General features: G+C 38.0%; 1 protein-coding gene across 2 annotated transcripts in view; it reads right to left on the bottom strand.

Annotated features, from left to right (window-relative positions):
* AHR (aryl hydrocarbon receptor) overlaps window positions 1-22,805 on the bottom strand; it is a 48,816-nt gene extending 26,011 nt beyond the window's left edge. For both annotated transcript variants that reach the window (XM_029929718.1, XM_029929723.1), the window contains exons 1-2: window positions 22,653-22,805; window positions 11,100-11,287 (exon numbers count right to left, since the gene is read on the bottom strand). In XM_029929718.1, coding sequence (XP_029785578.1) covers window positions 11,100-11,287; window positions 22,653-22,717 — 253 coding nt within the window. In that variant the 5' untranslated portion in view covers window positions 22,718-22,805. The remainder of the gene's footprint in view (window positions 1-11,099; window positions 11,288-22,652) is intronic.
* Window positions 22,806-25,767: the final 2,962 nt, after the last annotated feature.

The following is a 25,767-nucleotide window of genomic DNA, read 5'->3' as shown; positions in this document are numbered from 1 at the left end:
AATTTAATCAATTAAAGCAGTGATTCTCAAACTTTCATAGACAGTACAATTACTCACAAGGATATGGCTATTAAAACATGTTGCTGGACCTCACCCTCTACAATTTCTGATTTAGGAGGTCTAGGGTGGGGCCTTATAGTTTGCATTGCTAACAAGTTCCCAAGTGATGCTGAGGCCCAGGTGCCACATTTTGAGAACTAGTGTCTCTGGAAATTCACAAACTTTAAAATGTTCTGCATCTCATTCCCTTATAAATATTATTCCTCTGTTTAAAGAGTGCATTTATCAATATGAGTATCTTCAGGAAATGTCCCAATGCCAATTTTATAAAGATCAAAACAGAAGCACATAACTTAAGACTAAAACATAAGGCAATAACAAAAAATTCTGTATATATACAAATACAGCCAGTAGCCCAGAGCCCGCACTGTATTCTTCACCAAAGCAAGCCATGCCACCTTTCCCTGAACAAATTATCTAGACTTCAGTGTGTGCCACTTCTGAAAAAGGAAACAATATGGGGAAATAATTATATATTATGCTGAAAGGCTAAAAAATTTATTAGCAAATTTCTATCTCTAAATCAAACTATAAAATTAAGAGATGATCAGAGAATAATAATGCCACGTCTCAAAGGCCTCTATGTATATTCAACAATGACAACAAAATCGTCCATTGAAACAAGTAAAATATCCATATTCTACAATTTATAACTTACAGAAGATTCTAATTATAAAATTTACTTCATACAGCCCATATGTCTAGGATAAATCCGCCACAAACACAACACATGAGGGAGACAAGCATTCTTACTATCCATGCGGAGAAGACAAGACTCTGGGCAACAGTGAGGTTAAAGGTCTTATCTAAGGCCACAGGCTTAGCCTCTACGTCTCCTGCCTGCCAGTGCTTTTGTTCCGTGACAGGCCCCCTCTGCCATCCTGAGATAAAAGGACAGAAGGCTGCCTCCTTAACAGAGAGACCTGACGTAATGACACTAGACACTAGTAACAATCCAGTTGACAACAGAGTATCTGTAAAACTCACTATAAAAGGCACCCCACATCACAGGAGAAAATTTACGGCTGGAAGAAAGCAGAATAATTCAACACAATTTTAGGTTAGATCGATGCCGTGTGACTGCCTGTGTCCCTTCTCAACCTCTATGGCAAGCAGCTGAATAGCTTTCTGGCTTCTACGGACAATCAGGATTGTCCTGCAGCAGTACAATTTTTCTCTATGGACTTGGATGTCATTTTAGTTCACACTTTCATGTGCAATTTTCTTTTGAGCCTCTAAGAACTTGGAATAGCAAAAGAAGGTATCTATTTTTTTTCCTGGATATACATTTTAAAATTTACATCCAAGTTAGTTAGCATATAGTGGAATAATGATTTCAGGAGTAGAATCCAGTGATTCATCCCCTACATGTAACACCTACTGTTCATCCCATCCAGTGTCCACCTTACTGCCCAGCATTTAGCCCATCCCGCCACCCACAACCCCTCCAGCAACCCTCAGTTTGTTCTACTTAAATCTTTCATGTTTTGTCCCCTCCCTGTTTTTATTTTTGCTTACCTTCCCTTATGTTTATGTTTTGTATCTTAAATTCCACATACGAGTGAAGGCATATGGTATTTGTCTTTCTCCGATGTTTCTCTAATTTTGCTCAGCATAATACACTCCTGTTCCATCCATATTGTTGCAAATGGCAAAATTTTATTCTTTTTTATTGCAAAGTAATACTCCCAAATGAAGCCATCTTTAAGCAAAGTTTCACCTCAGCACAGTTTCACACTCCATGTACACACATTTGCTTTCCCTCACCGCTGTTCATCTTTAAAACATCTCATCTCTGGTATTTTTCCTCTTGTTCTATATGCTCTCCTCTGGAATATTTTATTCACTTTCATGGTTTATATTTCAACTATATTATAATGACTCCAAAATCTAAATCTCCAGCTATGAACAAATAAATGAATTTGAGCTACTGATTAAAAATGGTTGATCAAGGGGCACCTGAGTGGCTCAGTCGGTTAACCGTGTGACTTCAGCTCAGGTCATGATTTCACAGTTTGTGGGTTTGAGCCCTGCATCAAGCTCTGTACTGACAGCTCGGAGCCTGAAGTCTGCTTCGGATTGTGTATCTCCCTCTCTGCCCCTTCTCCACTCATGCTCTCTATTTGTCTCTCAAAAATGAATAAACATTTAAAAAAATACTTAAATGGTTGATCAAGAAGTAGAAAAACTGTAATAGCATGATTTAAAAATATGACATAAATAGGACTACTAACTAAAAATTAGTGGTAATGTAACTTTATTTCATTTCAGGCATTAAAGCGATTAATGTTCTACTATATGTAAATACAGTTTCTAAAACACTACAAGATGATGATTTAGATTTCAGTTAACCAGATCACAAAGTCACACAAAAAATTTAAACACATTATCTACAGACATTTAAAATCTTTATTTCAGGGGAAAAAGGAAAAATTGCTAAAAGTTGACGGGGTTTAATATTACCCCAGTGGTAATATTCCTTTAAAAAAAATAAAGGGATCAATTTATGACTACCTGGACCTACTCATGGCCAAGCAATCAAGGATAATACAGACATATAACACTAAGTATGATCAGAGAGAAAACCCATTAAAAAGCAGTAAACTTAAAAGAGGAAAAAAGCAAAGCGTAATATAAAAGATGTAACAAGCTCAGTCTGAATCTTTAATATACACGTCGTGTTTTTTGAAAATACCGATCAAAGCAAAAGAATACTTACTGATGAAAGTATCCTATATAAATATCATTAAATATTAAAGTGATTCACAGAATCTAGTGAATCTTCTAAGTTAGAATAGCTAAAGAAAAGAGAAAGTATATTCTTTATCCAAAGAGATCATATTATTAAATTTAAGAGCCAGGATTTAATATGACTTCAACTGGATTCAGTAAAAATATTCTATTATTCCTTCTATTTGTCCCTGTTTCAATTTACATCGATTAGATTATATAAAGTCCATACATTAAAACATAAAAGAATTTTTATATTTTTAAATCTTTAACTTTTATAGCTTTAGTAATGTAGGCTATCATGAATGTTATAATCAGTTTGTTTTAGAATGTGAATTCTGAAAAAAAATATATAGTTCAATTACAGTAAGGTACGTAAGATGAGATAAATGAAACAATCTTATATGATTTCAAATGTGCTCATCTTTTATGCAAACATACCTACTACAGACCTTTCTAGAATTAAAAAATCACATTTGCTGTGATATCGTATTACTGAAACTTTTGCAAAGTACTTGATATACAGTAACTTAAAAATTATATGATGCAGATGAAATTAGCATACAAATCCCATGAATGAAAAGCACACATATAATAAAACCCTTAAACTTTATAAAGTTTAAACCCCTGAAAGGGTTTTTTTTATTTTATTTCTCAGCTTGTTCAAGCCCATGCTTTGCACATGTTTCTCAAGATAGTGTTCTGAGTTACTCAGACACCAAAACAGGATTGAAATCCAGAGAAACACCCAAGCTCAAGATGAATAAACACAATAGCTCTCTTTTGAAAACCTAATGAACTGGAAATGAACTGTTAACTAATGACAAAAGGAAGACCAAGAAAAGAGCATGGATAATTTTTTAATTTAAAATAAAGTCAACAAAGATCCATATTTGACAATGAGGTTGAATAAATGTTAGATCATCACTTCGTGTAAATTAACTATTGTCATTCTCCACTCTTACAGAGTTTTTTAGACTTTGTGAATTTAGAACATTCCAATATGTAAATAATACTACACTTTATAAAATGGTGATTTTAAGTATGCATAATGGTTCAGAATCACATTTTCCCCTATGTTACTTAGTTTTTAAAATAACCAGAAACTACTCCCTGTAACAGCTGCCTATGCAGGAGTTGGGAATTAGAAACTCAGATCTCCAAACTCACTTTTATTTTTTAATTTTTAATGTTTGTTTATTTTTGAGAGAGAGAGAGAGAGAGAGAGAGATTGAGAGAGCTCGAGTTGGCAGGGAGACAGAGACACAGAATCTAAAGCAGGCTTCAGGCTCTGAGCTACTGGCACAGAGCCCGATGTGGGGCTTGAACTCAAGAACCATGATAATGACCTGCGCTGAAGTCAGACAGTTAACCAACTGAGCCAACCAGGGGCCCCCCCTACAAACTTACTCTTGCCAGGCTTCCTGAAACCTAGACAAAATCTTCTCTACACTGTGTTTGTGTTTTCCTTTCCAAGCATTAAATTTATGTATCTCCATTATAAAGATGTCACAAAATATAACCCATGACATATATAATGGAGGATGTAAAAGACTTCACAGTTTAAATAATTATATTTTAATGGTGTAACAGTGCTATGAATATTTTATTGAATTAACAAATACTACATGCCACTGATCCCTACTATTGATTGCCTCACTGAAAGAAAACTTTTCTCCCCAGATACTTGTGCCTCAGCATAGATAGGAATTAGTCATTCCCAAATTTTTAATTTTAGGAATGCTGTCCAAAAGTAAAGTAATTTAAACACAACACTTCTATAATAATGAGTATTTTAAAAAATGGTAATGAAATCTAACTCAAATTTTTTTATATGCTACAATTACTCTTACCAAGAATAAAACACTACCATACTGATTCCAATTGGTCAACAAGCCCAAGGTCCACTGACTGACTTGGCACTAAGAGACACAAGACAAGCCTTTCCCTTAATATTGCCCAATTTTAAATATTTTTTAGCATTTTTATTTATCTTTGAGAGACAGATCATTAATGGGGGGGGCGGGGGAGCAGAGAGAGAAGAACACACAGAAACAGAAGCAGGCTCCAGGCTCTGAGCTGCCAGCACAGAGCCCGACGCGGGGCTCAAACCCATCAACTGTGAGATCATGACCTGAGCTGAAGTCAGATGCTCAATCGACTGAGCCACCCAGGTGCCCCTTTATTGCCCAATTTTAAAGGCTGTATTGTAACCACCCAAATCCTAGTCGCCCTAAATAAACTATTATTGGTCATAGTCAATAAATTACTTAAACTTCTTATTTTCCCTCTCAGAGGTAACATGATATTTGACTTTAATACTCGTTTTGTGACTTGAGTCTTTGTTTTATGCTCCACTTTTCTTTTTAATTAACAAAGTACAGTTTAATCTTAACATTCTAAATTTTGCTGAAAAAGTTTGAACATAACGTTAAAGATTTCCAGGACCTAAGTCCACACTGACTAGTCAGGTCACAGCTCCATCTGATCCTTTAACTGTCCTCAGGCTCCCATCTGATCTGATTGAATTTGCCTTGTGAGGCAAAAATGGCACTTTGCCAGGTTTAATCACCAACATCGAAGAACATCAATTTTGGCTTGTGGGTATTTTTTTCAATAATTTTTTTATGTTTATTTATTTGAGAGAAAGAGAGAGCGTGCACCATCAAGGGGGAGGAGCAGAGAGAGAGGGAGGGAGAAAATCTGTTGTCAACAGATGCCCAAAGCAGGGTTTGATCCCATGAACCGCGAGATCATGACCTGAGCCAAAATCAAGAGTTGGACACTTACCCAAATGAGCCACCCGGCGCCCCTGGGTATTTATTTTCTAAAAACAGAAGACTCTACAGAGAAACGTCAAAGATACATAATTTAGTAAAAGGCGAAAGATTTATACGATCTGAAGAGAAACCAGAGTATAAAGATACATAATTTAGGAGTCTTTATAAAATAAAAATAAGCAGGGAAAAAGAGAAAATAAACCAGAAGTGCACTGTTACTGAGGAAATCGAAAAGAACTTAAGCAGCACTGACTAATTTAATCTATCTTTATTAATATATTGTCATTAATCCTTAAAATACATCTATATGTGTCCATTATGCATAAATTAAAAATAAAGTATCACTGTATTCTTATCAAATTTACAAAAGGGAGTGATTGTGTTTTAAATACCAAGCTCTATTTAAATATTCCATCTATACTGACAAGAATGTTTAAAGTACCCAGACTGCCAGACTGCTGGGAGGTACAACAGGAGCATCCAACAAAGCAACCAACCAGTAAACCAGGAAGAAGACAACACTCATAAAGATAAGGCAAAGGAGCAAAGAGACAGCTAACGAATACACAGGGCAGTGCTGACTGGAGCAGGATGTAGCTGATACTAGTTGGTTCTAAAAAGCTGTATGCAGCTTTCACATTTGCATCTTCAAATACTTGTTCACTGTATGAGCCAGTCAATCAGAGACCATGTAAAGAAAACTGACTGCTACAATTCCATAAAATATTTCTCACATCTGAATATTTATAGATAGAAAATATTTGATGGAACCAATAACTGTAATTGGCTACTGGCAGGGAGAGTATCTAGAAAAAACAAAATATTAATATCCTAAACTGAGTCCCAGAACTGTACATTTAAATACATAATCGAAAATTTCGTTGTTTTTGAGATATAAGTTAGTGAAACTAAGTTACTAAATACTTACTGAATGCCTACTATGGGGTGGACATTGTTCTCAGTGTTTAAGGTACAGCAGTCCAGTACCCTCAAGGAGTTTCCATTCTAGTTAGTGAAACAGGCCATACATAGGACTTTTAAGTGCACCAGAAAAATGAAAGCACTATAATATGAAAATGAAAATGTTTATGATGATTGCTTCATCTGTGGCATAAACAATATAAAGTGTAAAATAATTCTCTGAGCTTTATTGTCGCAAATACATATAGTTTAAGACTTTTCAAGGACTTCTTCATTTCAAGTCAAAATGACTAAGAAAAGCTCTAATCTTCTTACGTCTTTTGAAACTACTCCCTAAGTGTTGCATTATAAATACTGAATAGGTACATTTTTAAAGGATTTCACATACTTTGTCACAGTTGCTGAGACACTAGGCCTTGAGCTATTAGAGAGCAGAAACCTTTTTCTGTCTCTTTTGTTTGTGAATTCAGTACCTGCACAGGGTTAGAATAAAGTGCAATCTAGAATTAAAAGATTTATTATAAAATAATTTTAACCTAATAGTGTCTAACAAAGTGTTTCTAACTTTATCATAACCTGAAAAAAACTGTCTGTTCAAGTGCTTCAAAGTTCTCCTTCTGAAGATTTTGATTAATTAGAAATGGATACATATTAATGTACCTAACTCCTCAGTGCTGCCTTTCAGCCCGTCAGCGCAGTAGTTATGGCTCCAAAGTTTAAGAAGATCCACCCAAGCTGGATTATTTAAACTCGCAATAAATAGATGTATTTTCTTGGAAAAATATCTATTGTTACAGTAAAACTTGAGTTTCCTTTCTAACAAGATTGTATGATTACTCGTTTATATTGTTGTTTCCGCAGGAATTCACACACCCCCTGTTTGCATCCTGTTATTCACTTAGAGCTTCCCTTCACTTCGCTATACTGTTTTCCTAGTAGTAGGAGAGTGGCTTTAACTGCACATAAGAATCCCAATCAGTCAGCATGCTCCAAGTCTCCTCGTTTGTAGCATTTAGTATTTGTTCAGATCTGAAAAATCACCTTGAAATATTTATTGTCTGTGTCCCTTCAAAATATTACATTGCCATCCTACATCACAAAGACTGTGGGATCTGTTCTCTTGATTCTTCCACTTTCCATCGAATTCTCTGAATAACCCAAGAAGCTTCAGGGCATACACTCCACTAAAACCGAAGCACACACATTTATATTCTTCCTAACATTCTGAACATTTGGATTTGCCTTTCTGAAGGCAAAGAAAAAATATTATTTAGTAATTCAGGCATAATCAAAGGTTAAATCACTGCCTCAGACTCATCTAGGATGCATAAGGAAAGTACAGATTCCTTGAGTTTACACAGATCCCACACAGAATCAGCATGAGAGGGGCATGCCCTAGAACGTGCCTTTTAATAACCTTTCCAGGTTATTCTGATACAAATTGAAGTTTAAAAACCAGTGATGCAAAGGACCTAAAATTAAAGGTAATATAATGGATGAAGGAGTGATACAAATAGAGTTACAAGATCCTACTGTTAACACACTGAACCAGAATAAAAAATTAACTCATTAATGAAGAGCTAAGAAAGTAATTTTTAACATGTAAGAACTCCAAAATGAGCCCAGTTTTGCTACAATAACATTCTTTATAACGTACGTTTGAAATCTCCCCTACTTGAGGTATTCAACAGGACACACATGTCTTATGAAAGAAGATACACATATATAAATTTATACATTAAACATACATATTACCTTAATTAGTATACGCGTGTGTGCATATACGTACACACACATACTGCTTAGAAAACAGTAATTATGTTAGCACTTATACTGCACCTGGAAACTCGCAAAGTGGCTTCAATGATGACCCACTACATTTTTTGAAAGAGAAAGTGTAGAAGGGGAAATGAGAGGGAGTGAGAGAACCTCAAGCAGGCTCCGCACCTTCAGTGTAGACCCCGATGCAGAGCTCCAACTCACAAACCGTGAGATCATGACCTGAGCAAGTTCAGTCCAATGCTTAACTGACTGAGCCCCCAAGAGCCCCTTACCAACTACTTCTAAATAAAGCACAATGTATACATGTGTTTTTTTGATATTTATTTATTTTGAGAGAGAGAAAGAGACAGAGAGTGGGGACTTATGTGCGCACATGTGCACATGAGTGGGGGAGGGACAGAGAGAGAGAGAGAGAGAGAGAGAGAGAGAGAGAGAGAGAGAGAGAATATCCCAAGCAGGCTTCATGCTCAACGGGCAGAGCCTGACATGGGGCTCCATCCCAGGAACCGTGAGATCACAACCTTGGCCATAATCTAGAGTCAGATGCTTTAGTGAGCCACCCAGATGCCCCTTTTCTCTTTTTAACATTTATAGTTCAATTTCCCATTATATAGGAGCAAGAAATAAAAAGGCAAAAATGACTAACATCAATTCATCTTTACCAGAGTCAAGGAATAACATCTCTCTGGCTTCTAGTCAGTGAACTCTCTAAGGGCAGAGACCAGGTGCTGTGTGCCACCGAGCCCCTTGCCATGAGGCCACACAGTAAGTCCTGCATGTGAACTAATGCTGGGGATTAGGACAGCGCTCCACAAAGCTGGGAGTGGTTACAGTCTATGACAGGGTCTCCCAAAACCCCACATGCATCTGGCCCCACCACTCTACCAGAGGTTTATTCTGCAGGTCTAGGGTATGCACAATATCTGGCATTTCTAGCAAGTTCTGAGGTGACACTACTGCTGCTTCTCTGGGGACTACACTTTGAGAACCACAGATCAGGGAAAAGTCCTCAAGACTGTGCTTTATAAATGGTTCCTGGAAAAGAGAAGTCATTAAAAGATGGTTCGGAAAAACACCACAGGGCATACAGAAATCAGGGTTCTAGTTCCAACTCTACCAGAGAATTACTATTTAGTTGATAAACACACACACAAACCACTGAATCCCACAAACACAACATGGAGATGAAGGATCTGGTATAAAGGAAAGTTCAGGGGCGCTTCGGTGGCTCAGTTGGTTAAGCCTCCCACTTCGGCTCAGGTCAGATCTCATGTTTCAAGCCCCGTGTCAGGCTCTCTGCTGACAGCTCAGAGCCTGGAGCCTGCTTCCGGTTCTGTGTCTCCTTCTCTCTCTGCCCCTCCCCCCTCTCATGCTCTGTCTCTCTCTGTATCAAAAATAAATAAAGCATTAAAAAATTTTTTATAAAGGAAAGTTCAAAGACTTTATAAATAAGAAAAAATTTTAAGTGTCTACTATGAACTTTTAAACATATAATCTGCCCTGAAATGATTATGCTCATAAGTAGTGTGTATGCTCAAATCACAGTTGTTAAACTATACAGCTTTTATCCAAAATAAAGATCATACACAGCAAGCAAATAAAAAAAAAATGCCCCAACTAAACATCATAAATCATTTAAATATAAGCCTACAGGGAAATAACTGTTTTGCAATATTCTAAACACATATTATAAATTCAAGAATCTGTAGATGTGTCTAGGACAGCAATATCAGCATGGTCTGAGAGCCTGTTAGAAATACGGGACGCCTGCGTGGCGCAGTCGGTTAAGCATCCAGCTTCAGGCTCAGGTCATGATCTCGGGGTCCGTGAGGTTGAGGCGCCCATCGGGCTCTGTGTTCACAGCTCAGATCCTGCTTTGGATTCTGTGTCCCCCTTCTCTCTCTGCCCTGCCCCACTCGTGCTCTATCTTGCTCTGTCTCTCAAAAAGAAATAAATGTTAAAAAAAAAAATGCAAAATCTCTGACTACTACCTAAACCTACTAAAAAAAGTCCCATCTTAAAAAGATCCCTATGTGATTTGTAGATATGTTAAAGTTTGAGAAGCAGTGACTGTGCCAAGATTTTACCATCGAGTCTTAACTACTATTTGTAAAGTAACATTTAATATTTAAAACATTTTAATATTTAAAAGACTCAACATTTCCTGAAAAAAAATCTATTTCTGACATATAAACAGATAAAAAGAGAAACTGAGGAATTATTTTACATGAGAAGATACACTGAAACTTTATATTCAAATGAAAATTGGCATTAAAATACTTTTTTACTATGAAATAATATATGATTAAAAGATAACTTCATGGCTGAGTAAACTGAGGTACGGGGATGCTCAATGGTGTGATTAAAATCAAACAGTTTATCATGGCATAATGGAGACTGAAGACTAATTCTGACTCCTGTAATAAAATACTCTTTCTGGTGGAAAAAAGTTAATTGCATTTTCCTGGAGTAAATACACAGTTAATATAAAGTAGTTCAAGTGTACATAATTTTTTAAAGAATAAATGAAGTATCTACTCAAACATGTTGAAGGAAACTGGCAAAAATATGTCATGGTATATGTGTTTTAGTCTCTTCATTAAAAGAGAGAGAGAGAGCTTTAAAAATGGCCTTGGAAGGAAAAGTGGCACTGGAAATGAAATGGGCATAACTTTCAGACCTATGATTTTCAAAGAATGACACTATCAGGCAAGTAGAAGCATCTTTCTGATGAATGAACCTGGAACACTTATTTTTAGAATTACTACAAGCTTGGCTCTGTTACTTTAATTTTAATACACAGCAATAAAGAGAACTTCTTCTTACCATCAAAGAAGCTCTTGGCTCTTAGGTAACTGACACTGAGCCTGAGAACTGAAAGTTTGTCCAGCTTATTAATAACATCTTGTGGAAAAGGCAGCAGGCTCGCCAAACGGTCCAGCTCTGTATTAAGTCGGTCTCTATGCCGCTTGGAAGGATTTGACTTGATTCCTTCAGCCGGGATTGGCTTGACACTGAAAAACAAACAAAATACCACAAAGTAAGGTACATAAAGTGAAATTTCTATTGCATTATAGCTCAAGTATTTCTCTAAAAACAAACAACAACAACAAATAACCAAACACCTATCAGTCTACTTTAAGCTACGTAAATCCTTTCAAAATGCTCCTTTGCATCTTAACTAAGAAAAATAAGAAAATGGATAAATTCCTCATAATGTTTTATTAAAAGCTTATGAACCCATCTTAAGAAAGTGCTGATTGCATCTTATATACTTCATACTTCCTTCACTTCATACATTTGTGGTACGGTGATTTCCAGTAACAAATCCACCAGAATTATTTTTTCAAACCCAGCCACTGTTACGGAAAGAAATTTAAAAAAAATCTGCAATTAATTATGTGAAAATTATGCTTCTTTTGCTATCTTCCATAAGAAGCATCTTGGCATCACTTATGATGGAGTAAATAAGAGCTACCCTAAATAAAAAACTTATCATATCACCCCCAAATTCCTGTATTTAACACTTTCATCCTGTCGGTAACAACTGTTCAAAGCCCTTCTGGCAGCTCCTTATGGTCACCTAGGCATTTAATGGGATCCTCCAATATTTTTTTTAAAAATGGCTTTGATTATTTATATTTGCTGACTGACCGATATTAGAGGTTAACTGTGATCACTGGCAAATTTTGCTTTTGGGACTGGTCAATAATTCTACTTAATTTATTAGCTTTCAGAGCTTATGCCTCAGGAAATTCAATGAAACTCCAACATGTAGCATGATTTTCACTGAGAGAAAAGATATTTATAGCTAAAAATACAACTTGAGTTAAGATATGAGAAATTGAATAACTTCACACAAAAGCCTTAGCCAGGATTTCACAGCAGAAATTCATTATTTAAAATGAACTGACAGATCATCAGACACACATAATGAAATATAGAGAAGATATTAAAAAAAACAAAGTAGATCATGTCTCTGCACCTTTCCATTTGCCAGAAAAATAAAAACATATGCAGGGCATTCTTACAACAAAGACATTTCCCTCCAGTTTTTTTGCAAAGCAAAGACAAAGTTTCGACAATTCAAATTATAGTATCTCCAAAAGCAGAAATTGGCTTGAGTATAGTGCTGATTCAATCAAATATTTCTAGATACTTTATGTTTTCAATGTTGTATGTGGAAAAGTAATACTTTATTTAAAAATTAATAAAAAGTCAACAAAGGGGCACCTGAGGGGCTCCATCAGTAAAGCATTTGACTTTGGCTCAGGTCATGATCTCAGGGTTCATGGGTTCGAGCCCCATGGAGGGCTTTGTGCTGACAGACTGGGGTCTAGAACCTGCTTGGGATCCTGTGTCTCCCTCTCTCTCTGCCTCTCCCCTACTCATACTCTGTCTCATTCTTCTTCTCAAAAATGAATAAACATTAAAAAAAACTCTTTTTTAATGTCAATAAAAAATTTAATGTTTGTTATATATTGTCCCTAACAAGTTATTTCTTCAGAACTTATCTATTTCAATTTTTTGCAGTTCTTGTCATTTCTACAAAAGAATTAATAATTAAATAAAATACATGGCACATATACAAAATAAATCAAGTACTTTCTCCAGACTGTTTGTATAATTGCATACTTAACAGAAATTGATGACTGTTTCTCTATTTTCCCTTAATCATACTGCATTTATAATCAAATTCAAGTCATGTTAAACTTCTCCAATTAATTAAGTGATTTTAAAATGTTACCTATGATGCATGTCTACCTCACGGAATAATTCTCTACTGATTAACCTCTTGTTAACACAAATATTTACTTACACTTCTCATGTAGTCTAGGAAAACATTCTTCTACATATTCAAAAAGTGTTATGGGAGCTAAGTATGTGAGTAACTAACTACTTGAATTAAGATTTTTATAGACAAGGTGGTATCTGAGGTGAACCTTTAAAGATAAATGGGATTTCAGGAGCGGGGCAGGGCTGAGAAGCGGTGAGCTGTGAGAAGTCCCCTGTTTGGAGCGTGAAGCTTAGAGTACAAGGAGAGAGAGGAGAAGGGAAGCTGGTTGGGGCCCCATTCATGCAACAAACGGTAACCACCGACCATGGGCCCAGCACAGAAGACTCAGCAGTGAACTATATGTACTCAAGTTCCTGTTCTCATGAAGCTTACATTCCAGAGGGAGGAAACATAAATAAATAGATGAATGAATGAGTAAATAGATAACTTTCAGAGCTGCTAAGTGTTAAGAAAAGCAAAGCAAGATAAGGAACTGCAGAGTGACAAGTGTGCTGGTTTTGATAGGAAGGGTCTCCAATGTTACATTTCAGGACTGACATAAATACAACGAAAGAGTGAGCTGTGTGGGTATCTGATGAATAAAAATGTTCAAGATAGAGCAGTCAAACTAGACGCTGGTATCTAGGAGTCATCTTAAGCTCTGAGCTGGGATTTATATGACCAGTCTTGAGGTTTACTAAGCTGACACTAGGGATGGAGAGGATGAAATGTAAGGCAACTTCACAGTGAAGCTAGCACTGGTTTCTAAAATACAAATCTACGTCACTCCTCAGACTTAAACCTTTCAGTAGGTCTGGACAGTCCATGTTTCTTAGCCTAGCAAACAAAACACTTCTTGATCTTTTATAGCCCCCTAACTATTCCTCTGGCCTCATTTCTTCCAGCCAAAGCCTTTCTTGTCCACTATAAACCTTTCAGAAGAAAGTACTTAGTCATCAATATATAGTTTGGTGCTTTTATACATGTTACTCTCCAGAATCCTCTTGTTCTGTCTCATCAGCTACAAAGCCCTGCTCAGTTAGATCACTTCCGTAAAGTCCTCCCTGACCTACCCACAATGGATCCCTCTTGTACCGCTTCTGTACCTTATGCATCTTAAGCAAAAGTCTTAGACAACCATTCCATTAAGGAACATCCTGTGCAGATAGCATTTCCTATAAACTGAAAATGAAATTTCATCTTGCACTCTTGCTAGCTTTCCAGTAATGATTCTAAAACACTGGGGAAGTGAAGAAATGGGCAGACGACATCAACAGACACTTCTCCAAAGAGGACATCCAGATGGCCTACAGGCACATGAAACGATGCTCAGCGTCACTCAGCATCAGGGAAACACAAAACCACACTGAGATACCACCTCACACCAGTCAGAGTGGCTAAAATGAACAAATCAAGAGACTATAGATGCTGGCGAGGGTGTGGAGAGACGGGCACCCTCCTACACTGTTGGTGGAGTGGAAGAGGGAGAGAGAGTTGGGGAGAGAGAGGGACGCAAAACTTGAGAGACTACTGAATACTGAAAATGAACTGAGGGTTGAAGGGGAAGGGGGAGGGGGGAAAAGAGGTGGCGGTGATGAAGGAGGACACTTGTGGGGAAGAGCACTGGGTGTTGAATGGAAACCAATTTGACAATAAACTATTTTAAAAAAATAAGTAAAACACTGAGGAGAAGACAGTAACACAGACAATGAACCAAGACAAACTGATAACACAGAGATAACAATCACAGTACAAAAAGAAGCCTTCAAGATACTCCTCCATGGGGTTCTGCTGTTCATCTTGTGGGGGCTCTCCGTAGCACTCAACCACGAGCTAGATGAAACTACTTCTATGCACAACGTAAAACGGTCCACAGCCCTCATGTGCCATCATGCACATTACGGAACATTTAGCATGAGATCAAATTTCTTAAGTGTTATGTAAGTGGTATTACTTAGACCTGCTTGTAGCTCTTACGACTATGTAAACTCAATCGTTTTATGTCCCCACCACGCAGCACAGTATTAGCCAGAGTGGACTTTCAATTAATGTTTGCTGATCAGGGGTATATGGAAAAAGAGTTATCGGGGCCTGACCAAAGACAATGATAGGAGGGACAGTAAGTAAGGCCTGGCCTAAGACCCTTAAACTCAGCCCTTTGTGCCTATCCTAAAGCCTGCTATACAGCAAGACTCAAATGTTTGCTGATGGGGCACAGGTGATACAGAAGAGGAAAACACTGAGTGAGGAAGAAGTAGCCTGGGGTAATGACTTTCTCTCCTAATGGAAGGTTCACCCAACAAAGAGAAGGAGACCAGAAGACAGAGCTTGATGATACAGGCCTTTAGGTATAACCCTGAGGGAGAGGCATGGGCAAAGACAACAGAGGAGGAATTATAAGAAGACAGGAAAAGAACCAGGTTGGAATATTCTGGACATTACAGAACAAAATCAAATACACAGAAAAATTAAATAAAGTCAGAGCTGAGAAGTACCCACCAGATGTGGCATTTCAAGCGCACTACTGTTAAAGCTAAAGAAACTGACATGGCATACTTTGTCACTGACTTTGTGAGAAACATTGGGAACTGTTTTATGAAAGTATTTCATACGTATCTATACATCTTGGAGATACGCATAATAATTAGACAGAGAGAGTGAGCTGACATCAGTTGCACCTGACTTGGATTATGCCAGTACCTTTACTTTTGTATCACCTTTAAATCTATGCCAAAATACACTGCCAACTATCTGTTTAAATGAGAGGCTATATTTGAAATATAAACAAACACCCCTGTAACTTTAGACTTAGGAGATCTGAAGTTAAGATATCACTTGACAGAGAGACACCACTGATGTTGATAAAGCAAACAAGCAATTTATTATTTTCTTAAAACTTTACCTCAAAAACCTTGTCCCAACCTGCAAATCAAAACTGTTGTGAAATCAAGACTCTAGCTGACCGCATGCCACGCTTCTGTTTTCAAAGCCCTGCATTCTATAAGTACTGCTGCTGACAAGACCAGCACCATGTCCAATGCCAGTATGAATGCCATCTTTAAAGCCTTTTAAACATCCCAGTGTAGAATGTCTGCTAGACCCCTCACTCGTGCCCAGTGTTGAAAACAAAGTTAAAATTTTAACCCAGTTTAATCTAAGTTACCATAACCGTAAGTTACTATAACTATAAATGCTTATGTTTTTATATGACATTTATCATAAAACCTCAAATGTCATGCAAAGACATAGTTCCAGTCATCCTATGAGATTAAAGCAACATTTTCTAACCAAGATTGCCTCTCGCAGTACTGAGTCTGCTCTATTAGCTTTTTCTTCTCAGCGATTTAATCTACTTCCGCTGCCTTAGTCTCTTACCAATAAATTGTTTATCTTTCTTTCCGGCTCCTATACCTTGATAGCCTCTCATTTATATTTTCCAGGACTTAGGCAGCCCCTTCTTTGCATGTGACATGGTACTACTCGTCACTTTAGCCAACAGCTAGGAAGTTGAAATAATCCTCAAGAAATCTCTGCCCCACACTGACTTTACTCAAGCCATTCATTCATTGTTTCTACCCCAATGGCTTCAGCGTGTACTTATTTATCTCTGAAAGTAAATGTTAAATGTTTAAAGTCATAAATTCTATGATTAATGTGATGTTGGACAGGTGATCGGTGACACAAATAAAGTCATAGTTCACTGGCAGGCTGAATACAGCTGAATATTTTACTTTCCCAGATGAAGGGAAAAAAATCTATAAAAATTTCTGAGAATTCTAGGTGGAAGTCACTTTTAATGAGTCAGAATTCTTCAATCACTCTGTTGCTGCCACTGTATATCTGTGATGAGTCCTTCCCTTCCCCCTTTCTGCTACAGCTAAAGAGAGACAATAAGGTAAAACCGCATATAGTCTCCAGCGCAAGACTTTAACAGTGAAAACCTGGGACATGAAAGATGCCCTAGAAATCACGGTTACTTCCAAAATCCTGAATAAAGTCATTAAAAATGTTTCCTTTTTCCTCTTCTTAAACAGATGTACATTTTTTTTAGTATTTCCTTTGGAACCCATACAAAAAGTATCTAGTATGCCAAAATCACTAAAACATGACAATTTTAAGTGGTGGTCAGCTGTTTAGTAAATAATTCTCAAGTACCTACTGTGTGCATGGTATTAGGACGCTCTGCTACAAACACAAATAAAAGCCCAAGCTAACCTTGAAGAACTTCTCTTTCTTACTAGGAGGAGATGCATTATAACAAGGCAAAATGAAACACAAGGTGTCATATGGCCCTAAGAGCGATGCTGAGGAGCTGAGAAAGGTAGGAGCAGGCAGAGCAATAGGGGCAGGGGGTTCAGGAAGATCTGGCATCTAAAGCACGTCAAGAAAGACAGGTAAGTCACTTCCGGTTTCATGAAGGCCGAGTACATAGCGCTCTACAACAACCCATCTCTTCAGATAATTCATGCTAGACAAGGAAAAGAGACAGAAACACTCTGTCCCCAATAAACCTAAAAGATAGCTAAACCCAGATACAAATAATATGACGATGAAAAATAGGTGTAAACAAAATCAGTGATAACATAGAACAGGAAGGAAAATGTACTCACAGTATATTACTTGGCTCAGCAGTAAACAATATTTACAGTTAAGAAATGACATGGGAAGTTAAGGTAGCCCAACACTGACAGAGTTAGATGGGGAAGGTGAAGAAAAGAAAGGGCAAGGAGATATCAAGTTAATAATCACTTTAATTATCACAATAAAACATCAACAGATAATACCGAATATGCTGAGAAGATAGCAGGACACACATACCCTTGACTTGTTTAACCACGCAAGCGTTATTTAGCAGGAATACTGTTCAAAAAAATATTTCAAGCAAAGGGAAAAAGCAAACTGAAAAATATAAGACAAAGCAAAATACACTTCAAGTAGAAAAATCCACAAATGCATTATTACTACTAGTACTACAACTTCATACACACACACACACACACACACACACACACACTCACAATCCCAACATTTAAGTTCAATTACCTACCCCTCCTCTCTTTTTCGCCTATGAAATTGACAATTCACATTTTAAAGCAAAACTGCAAGGACACAGGCATTCTCCCATGCTATTCATAGGAATAGATTTTTTGTAGAGTGATTTGACACTGTTTCAGAGTGTAATATTTGGCCCAACTTTGAAAGTATGCATACATGCCTTTGTACCTCCAAATTCCATTTAAAGGACTTTTTCCTAAGGAAACAACTAACAATTTGCATAGAAATTCAGGTACCTCAAGGGTATTCTCTGAAATACCAGATAAAATATTAAGAAGTTGGAAATAACAGAATTTCCCCCCCAGAAGAAAAAGAGTTAAATCATGGAACATCTATAGAGTGGAGTACTATGCAGCCACAGAAAACCAACTGTAAAGGAAGGGAGGCAGGTAGTAAATCCTAAGAAAGACTGAAAGAGAAGACCATGAATGCAAGTATGGCAATAAGCACAACTCTGGGAAACAGTAAGTCATTTATCACATAACACTAATTAGTGTATTGGAAATAACACTAATTGAGGAGAAACAGAGGACATTAAGGAAATCCCTAGTATACAGGTGTGCCAGATGTATCACTAGACTTATTCACCTGAGCATCACTGTGAAGTTACTAAGACCTGAAATCTGAAATTCAAACTCAGCTTTTTCATTTACTACCTGACAATTCTGAGTCTGAACCCCAGATCCCTATCTATAAAATAAATAGTAATACTTTTTCATACTATTAGAAAAATAACATAAAATGATGTATATAAAACACTGAGCACATATATTTCACAGTAAGTACAAATAAAAAGTAGCTTTTGGATCATTAAAAATTTGCCAAAAAATTTAAGCAAAAAAACCTCATTTTAAAAAATTATGGAAGTCGAAAGGTACTGTTAGAGATTTGCTTGGTAGTTATTTCTAAGTAACTGTCCTTATCATCATATACAATGCTAAGCATGCACTATGTAAGTTTTTATATCAGTGAAGTAGCACATTTCGGCCATAACCATAACTGTGAACGTAATCGTATACGGCCTCTTACAGGAGAAGTGACTGTTCCGTGATAATGTTAGCTACAATTCTTATAGAATAGAATTTTCTGTTTCATTTACATCATTAACAATCTTTACAGTTTATAAAAAGTTTTGTTCTGCTCATTTTAGTTGTGGGACTGACAGTGTACGTACTGACTGTCCTCTTTTATTGGTCAATCACTTGCTCTCATCTACAAAAGCAAGGAAACTAGACCTTATCCTTCAGTTTAGATCTAATGCTCTTTCAACTATTTTCTCTCTTTTTGCCAGTGATTTTTCATAAATGCTGATAACTAACCACTTTCACGTACTCATTTCATAGTTCCAATATATAAGGATCTCTACGGTCATGAAGTGTAAACTATCTAAGTTACCTGAACAAAATGATGAAGCAGTAATTATGGAAGTGAAAAGAACTATTCTTTTATTTTAAAACCTATGTGGAAAATGATACAGTATATTTATATGAAACATTATCAGTAAAACAATACATAATTTTATTCCACTATTATATAAAAGAAGCTTAAATAAACAGTAACTTAGCAAATATAGCAACAGAGACCTTGCTTTTAAATTATATAACTAGTATGATAATAAGGCAAACCGGATCATCTCAGACTGGGAAGTTATTACCAGTATGGATATTTCATGATGGCTATCTTGATCACCATTGCTGTAACCATCATTTTTAAGTGTAGATGTCACTTACTCAACACTCATTATTTACCAACAACCAGCAATAACTTTCTAGAAAAACAGTAAATTGAAGTATCACTAGACTTTTCCAGTAGTAACGAAACTTTAAAAAATATAAAAACATACACAAAGTTACTATCCACAGGAAAAAAAAAAGATCCCATTTAATTCAATAGTCTTCATGAGACAAAATAACTAAACAAATGAACAATACTTTCATTTCCAAAGAAAACAAAACAGGAACATAATTTTTAAAAATAATTGTATTTGTTTGTCTTCTAAGCAGAGTATGACACACAGAGCAACACCTTAGAGGAAGCAACAGGAGAATCCACTCCAAAGGTATCTTTGGAAAGTTCCTTTAGGAACACGGATCCAGTGCACGGCTGGTTCGGATCCCTTAATTTCCTAACTTAATTATTCCAAAAAGAAGGGACACATTTACTGAGCATCTACCATGTACAGGGTACTTAGGTGGGATTAAACTTAACAAATTTAAACTGTATTTCATGCCAATTAGATAGTTTTCAATGTTAGACTTGCCACTAGAGGGGGTTTATCTTGTTAATAAAGTCAATTGAAGATGGACTGGAAGACATTCAGGTTAAAGTTGGTACCTAATTGCTTATAAAATTTTATAAAACTGTATATTAAATTGACTGTATTGTTAGCAGTCCTATAATTATGATACAACATATTTTTTCTTTAAATAAAATGACTCTCACTTAAGGGATCAAAGTTAAATACCATTTTCAGCTCAAACTAGCTATGTTTTCTGGACAAAGCTGACATACTTTAGACCTCGTTAGCTAAAAACTAGTTACTTAACTAAATGCTTATTAAACATAGTATTAGGTCCAACGACTACATTCCTAAAGTAAACCTTGACTAACTGCATTATAAAGTGATTCATTTTTCATTCAGGTAAAAACAACTTATAATCAATTTCACGTGATTCTGTAAATGCCAACACTAGGTTTTTCTTAGGGAGCAATGTGGTGACATGTTAAGGCATTTATATGACTAGAAGCAACACACAGTGCTCACTAAAGATCTGATAAACATCTATACTAACTAAAATAAAATGAATGTGAATATAAAAGATGCTTTAGTTATACCGTATTACTGATTATTAAATACAAATATATTTAGAAGTTTGAGGAAGTATATTAAATCACAAAAATAGTGAAAGATAGATCTTACATAAATAAAATGCTAACTAAAAGCCAAAGATGTTAAACTTTATAATGAATACAATATTAAGGCTTTTGATAAAAAAAAAAAGTCATCTAGATCCTTTGTTACAACAATAATTAAAACCTAAGAAATCATCAGGGAGAATTTCAAGTTTTCTGACCATACACATAAAATCCATGATACCTCTTTTATATTATGCTAAGTGTACTACTGTATTAACAAATACACAGAACAGGCATTTGAGATGCCTCTCAATTTTAAGTAATCACCAAAGACAAGGCCAAGTTAGATGAATACATTTTTATATAAGAAACTACTCTATAAAATATAAGCATTTTAAGCCAAGAATTGCCAAGATAGAAAACTGCTGACTAGGCAGTATTCCTTATGTCAGCCACACTGCAGGATAGGACTTCCAAATTTTAAGCAGTCTATTTATACGTTAATATCTTCTGTTAATGCCAAATCTAGATCTGAACAACTATAACTGAAATTCTAAAAGGAAATTAAAACTCCAGAATAATGAAATTTTTAAACCAGTTACTGGTTCCAAACACAAATTTTAAACTGTTCTTTTTCTGATCTGGATTAGTGACCTAAATTGGGTTTTAAGCAGTATACACTTCTGACTTGTTCTGAGTAAACGTTTATGTTCTTTAACTGGTTTATGAAAATTTGAAAAATGTTAAGTAGCTCAAAGATTATAATTCATAATAAACACACATATACAACCAACTCAATCTGTGTCAAATATGAATTTTTCCCCTGAAACATTATTTTAATGTATTTACCATCTCACACAAATATATAACCAAAGCAAATATCTAAATTTCTAATCACTCTATCAGAATCGACAAAACTTTGAAGTAAGGGAAAAAGAAAGATGCTAAGAATGCAAACGTGTTTCAGGAATTGCAGTTCCAAATCTTTCACTTTACAGACCTTAAAATCACCGCAAAACTGGTCAGAAAGCTCCCCAAAAGGGTGGCTGAAAATACAAATCCCCTGCTGTATCCTGTCCACTACACTCAACTCATCCCTGCTCCCATTTTACCGATATGATCATGTTGAGCGCTATAAAATTACTGCCAACTAAGTAAATAAAGCGCAACAGAGAGCCGGTTGCAGGGACCAAAAAATACCTTCAGAGGAACTCAGACCCTTTTTTTTTTTTTTTTTTTTTTGCAGAAGACACGTGTTTAGCTCTTTAAAACATCTGGCCCTACCAGGATGAAAATAAAAACCGTCCTCCAACCTAACCAGTGAGGATATTAAAAATGGAAGGGGATTTCAAGGCTGTTTTCTGTTAACTAATCCACGAGCCCCACTGGGCAGGCTAGACCAGTCAGCAAGTGAAGACCACTGAAAAGAGAGGTGTAGACGGGTAGGGGTGCGAAAGGGTGCGTGTGCACCCCGAATTGGGAGGGGGTGCAGTTTTTTAAGTGCAATCATTAAAAACTCAAAAATGCAAGGCCTGGGTCTTTCGACCGGCCTCTAAAGCTGGATTCCACTGACTGTACCGTGAATAAGTTAATCTCTGCACTGCGGTGATTTGGGGGCGGGGTGGGGTCGCCTCCCGCACCGGAGTGCAGAGGCGCACTCAACGCTGGGAGGACTAGCTTTGCACACTCACGTTTTCTGCACCGGCTTCCGCCGCTTGCGACTGGCGTAGGTGATGTGGGCGCTGCTGCTGTTCATGGTGCCCAGCCGGCGGCGGCTCCTCCCCAAGAGCGGGCGCGGACGGCCAGGTTCCCGGGACCCGGAGCGACCCGGCCGACTGCAGCAGCCGGCGCCGGATTCCACGAAGTCGCGCCCGCTCCACCTGCGTCCTCCCCTGGCGGTGGCGCAGCCGCCGCGCGCCCCCAGCCCTGGCTACCGCAGCCCCGCGCGTCCAGGTGCGCCGCCCGGGCCTGGCGCTGAGGGGCGAGGGGCGGAGACCCGAGAGCGAGGCGGCGCAGGTGCCTTCTACACCCGCCGAGGCGGCGTAGCGCTGTCCGCAGGTAGGCGGCCCGGGTGGAGGAGGAGCCTGGGCCTGTTTAGAATCCCGGCCTGGGTCGCGCGCTGGGGCGCCGCGCCCCGTGACCGTCGCCGTGGCCCCTTGGGTAAGGAGGCACAGCTCCGCTGCTCCTGGGGCTACCCCTATCCCGGGTGCTTCCCGCCCGCACAGCTCAGACTCCAGCCGCCCTCCCGTACCACCGGCTTCCGCTCGGATAAGCAGCTGCCTCTGCTTTGAGCCGGTGGTCCTGATCACGTTCTCGGGACGGAGCGTCGAGTGGACTCTCCCAGCCTTGCCTCTGGCTTCGGTGCACAGCGGCTGAATAGCAGAAGCGCCCCGGACCCCTCAGCGGCCCCGCCCAGATCATTATAGCCCCGCCCTGTCCTACTTGGCCACACCCTTAGTACATCCCTTGAGGGCCCCACCCTCCCTGCGCGTGATGACGTAAAGCGTAACGACGACCCCTCCCCCTCCGCGTAGTCGTCTTCTTGAGGTCAACGGGAGAATGCCGTGGAAACATTTCCACACCTCCAGAAAGGAGGTGTGACAAGAGATTACATAGAGCCAAACGCTTTGTAGCTAGACTAGCTCAAGGAGAGCCATGCCAAATAGCGAGTTTAACTTCACCTATGTGAGACACAGTGACTCAACTAACTTTTGGCTAAGAATTACAGTGAGCTGGCAGATAACTAATGGGACTCTTAAATATTTTCCTAGAAGGGAAGGTTTCATTCAGGAGGCCACATCTGAGTTGAACTGGAAGGCTAAGAGTTTCCTTGGCCTTTTGTTGTTATTTCCTTACCAGTCAGAATTTGTACTCTATCACCAGACATCCATAGGACGGAAAGTGGAAAACTAAGGAAAGCAGGAGGCACTTGGAGATAATAAGTAATCTGATAGGATTGGAGAGAGGTGCTGGAAGTGAACTTCAGGGAGTTTAGGATCAGATCATAAAGCCTGATGAGGAGTCTAGATTTTATTTTGTAGTTAGTGGAAGCCTTTTAAAGACCTGCCAGCAGGAAAGTGACATGGTGGGGTCCTAGAAGTCACTCTGGGGGGAAAGTGCTCACTGGATTACAGGAGAGCAAAGCTGGATGCAAGGGGGGCAGTAAGAGAGTTGTTGAAATAGTCCAGGTGAAAGTCCAGAGAAAGAGCAGTGGGACAGAGAAAAGAACAAACAGATGATGATAGAAAAGGCTAAGAAAATAGAAGACAGTGTGCTCAGAAGGCCCACGATTTCTGAGTCGGCTGGTAACCAGGATCGTGAACACAGAGAAGTATGTTTGCTTGTCCAGAACAGAAGGGCATCCAGACCAGGATGTCTAGATGACATCTCTCACCATATTCATCCCTACATTTTAATAGGTCTTTGAGCCATTTTCCTCTGGTAAGTTTCTTTCTTCAAGCTCACTGATTAATTGAGCATATCATTTTATTTAGTTGAAACTGCTTTGTCATTGACTTGACCATTCTCCAGGTCAACCTAGGAAACATCTTCAACTCCCCTTCCACTTCTTTCTAATTATTACAGGAAGCGCTGTTACATGTTGTTCTTTGCAATATCCCTAATTCATCTCCCTCTACCTTATTCTTCAGTAATGACAGAGAATGCCCAGCTCAAATCCCATACCATCTGGGATTCTTCAAGTGATACTATCCTCTCCATACACGTGTCAGGAGTTGTGCTAGTACTGGAGAGATAGTGGAGAACAAAACCAGAAATGTACCATGCTGCCAAGGAATATGGGAATCTAGTAAATAAATTTGACTTAGTCGTGAAGGCAAAGATAGGCTTTCCAAAAAAAAAAAAAAAAAGTAATTGAGTTGAGGTCAGAAGGATAAGCAGGGTTACCTAGGAGAAAGGAGGGAAAGAACGTTCCAACCACTAAAACAGTACAAGCAACATCCTGAGATGTTTACTGGGAAGAAGCTTGGCTGATAGGAGGGATGGAAACAAGTTCAGGGCAGAAATAGTGAAATTTGTGTTTCAAACATATTACCGTATCTTCAAGGTGTAGAACAGACTAAAGTAGGAGGAGCAGAGTAGAATGGATGGAAGTAATACTCCTTAGGAAACCATTTGTAGTAGCCTGGCCCAGAGATGACAATTACTGATATTAGGATGGAGATGGTGGTGGAGATGAAGTAAGTAGAATAGATTCCATAGATATTTGTGTGGTATCAGAAGACAGAGTGGATATATGACAGGGAAGAGGATGTGTCAAAACTTAGTAATTTTCTGGACTATGTACCTACCCATGTGTATTGGCATATACTTTTGGGAAATTATTCATTCATCTTAGATCTCCTATGTTTGAAGTACCTTTGAGACATCTAAGAGAAGATGTCAAGTAGGCCAGAAGAATACAAGTTTGTAATTCAAAGAAGAAGTACAGGCTGAAGACATAAATAAAAAAGGCATTTGCATTTAGGGACACCTGGGTGGCTCATTCTGTTGAGCATCTGACTTGATTTTGGCTCAGGTCAGGGTCGTAGGATCCAGCCCACCATTGGGCTCCATCCTCAGCATGGAGAAGAGAGATTCTCTTCTTTCTCTCCTTCTTCCCTTACCCCCTAATCATATACTCTCTCTCTCTCTCTCAAGAAAAAAAAGTCATTTGCTTTTGGTTGACAGAGCATGGAGGTTATACAGTACAAATACATACTGGAAAAGAAGGACTATGCCCCCAAAGAGCTTCAGTATATATCTAATAGCTGCATAGAAGATTATGGTCCTATAAAACCAAGTGAA

This window comes from Suricata suricatta, chromosome 2, assembly GCF_006229205.1.
Source record: "Suricata suricatta isolate VVHF042 chromosome 2, meerkat_22Aug2017_6uvM2_HiC, whole genome shotgun sequence".
Taxonomy (NCBI): domain Eukaryota; kingdom Metazoa; phylum Chordata; class Mammalia; order Carnivora; family Herpestidae; genus Suricata; species Suricata suricatta.
The sequence above is the reverse complement of the archived record's forward strand: the minus strand, read 5'-3'. Positions and strand labels throughout refer to the sequence as shown.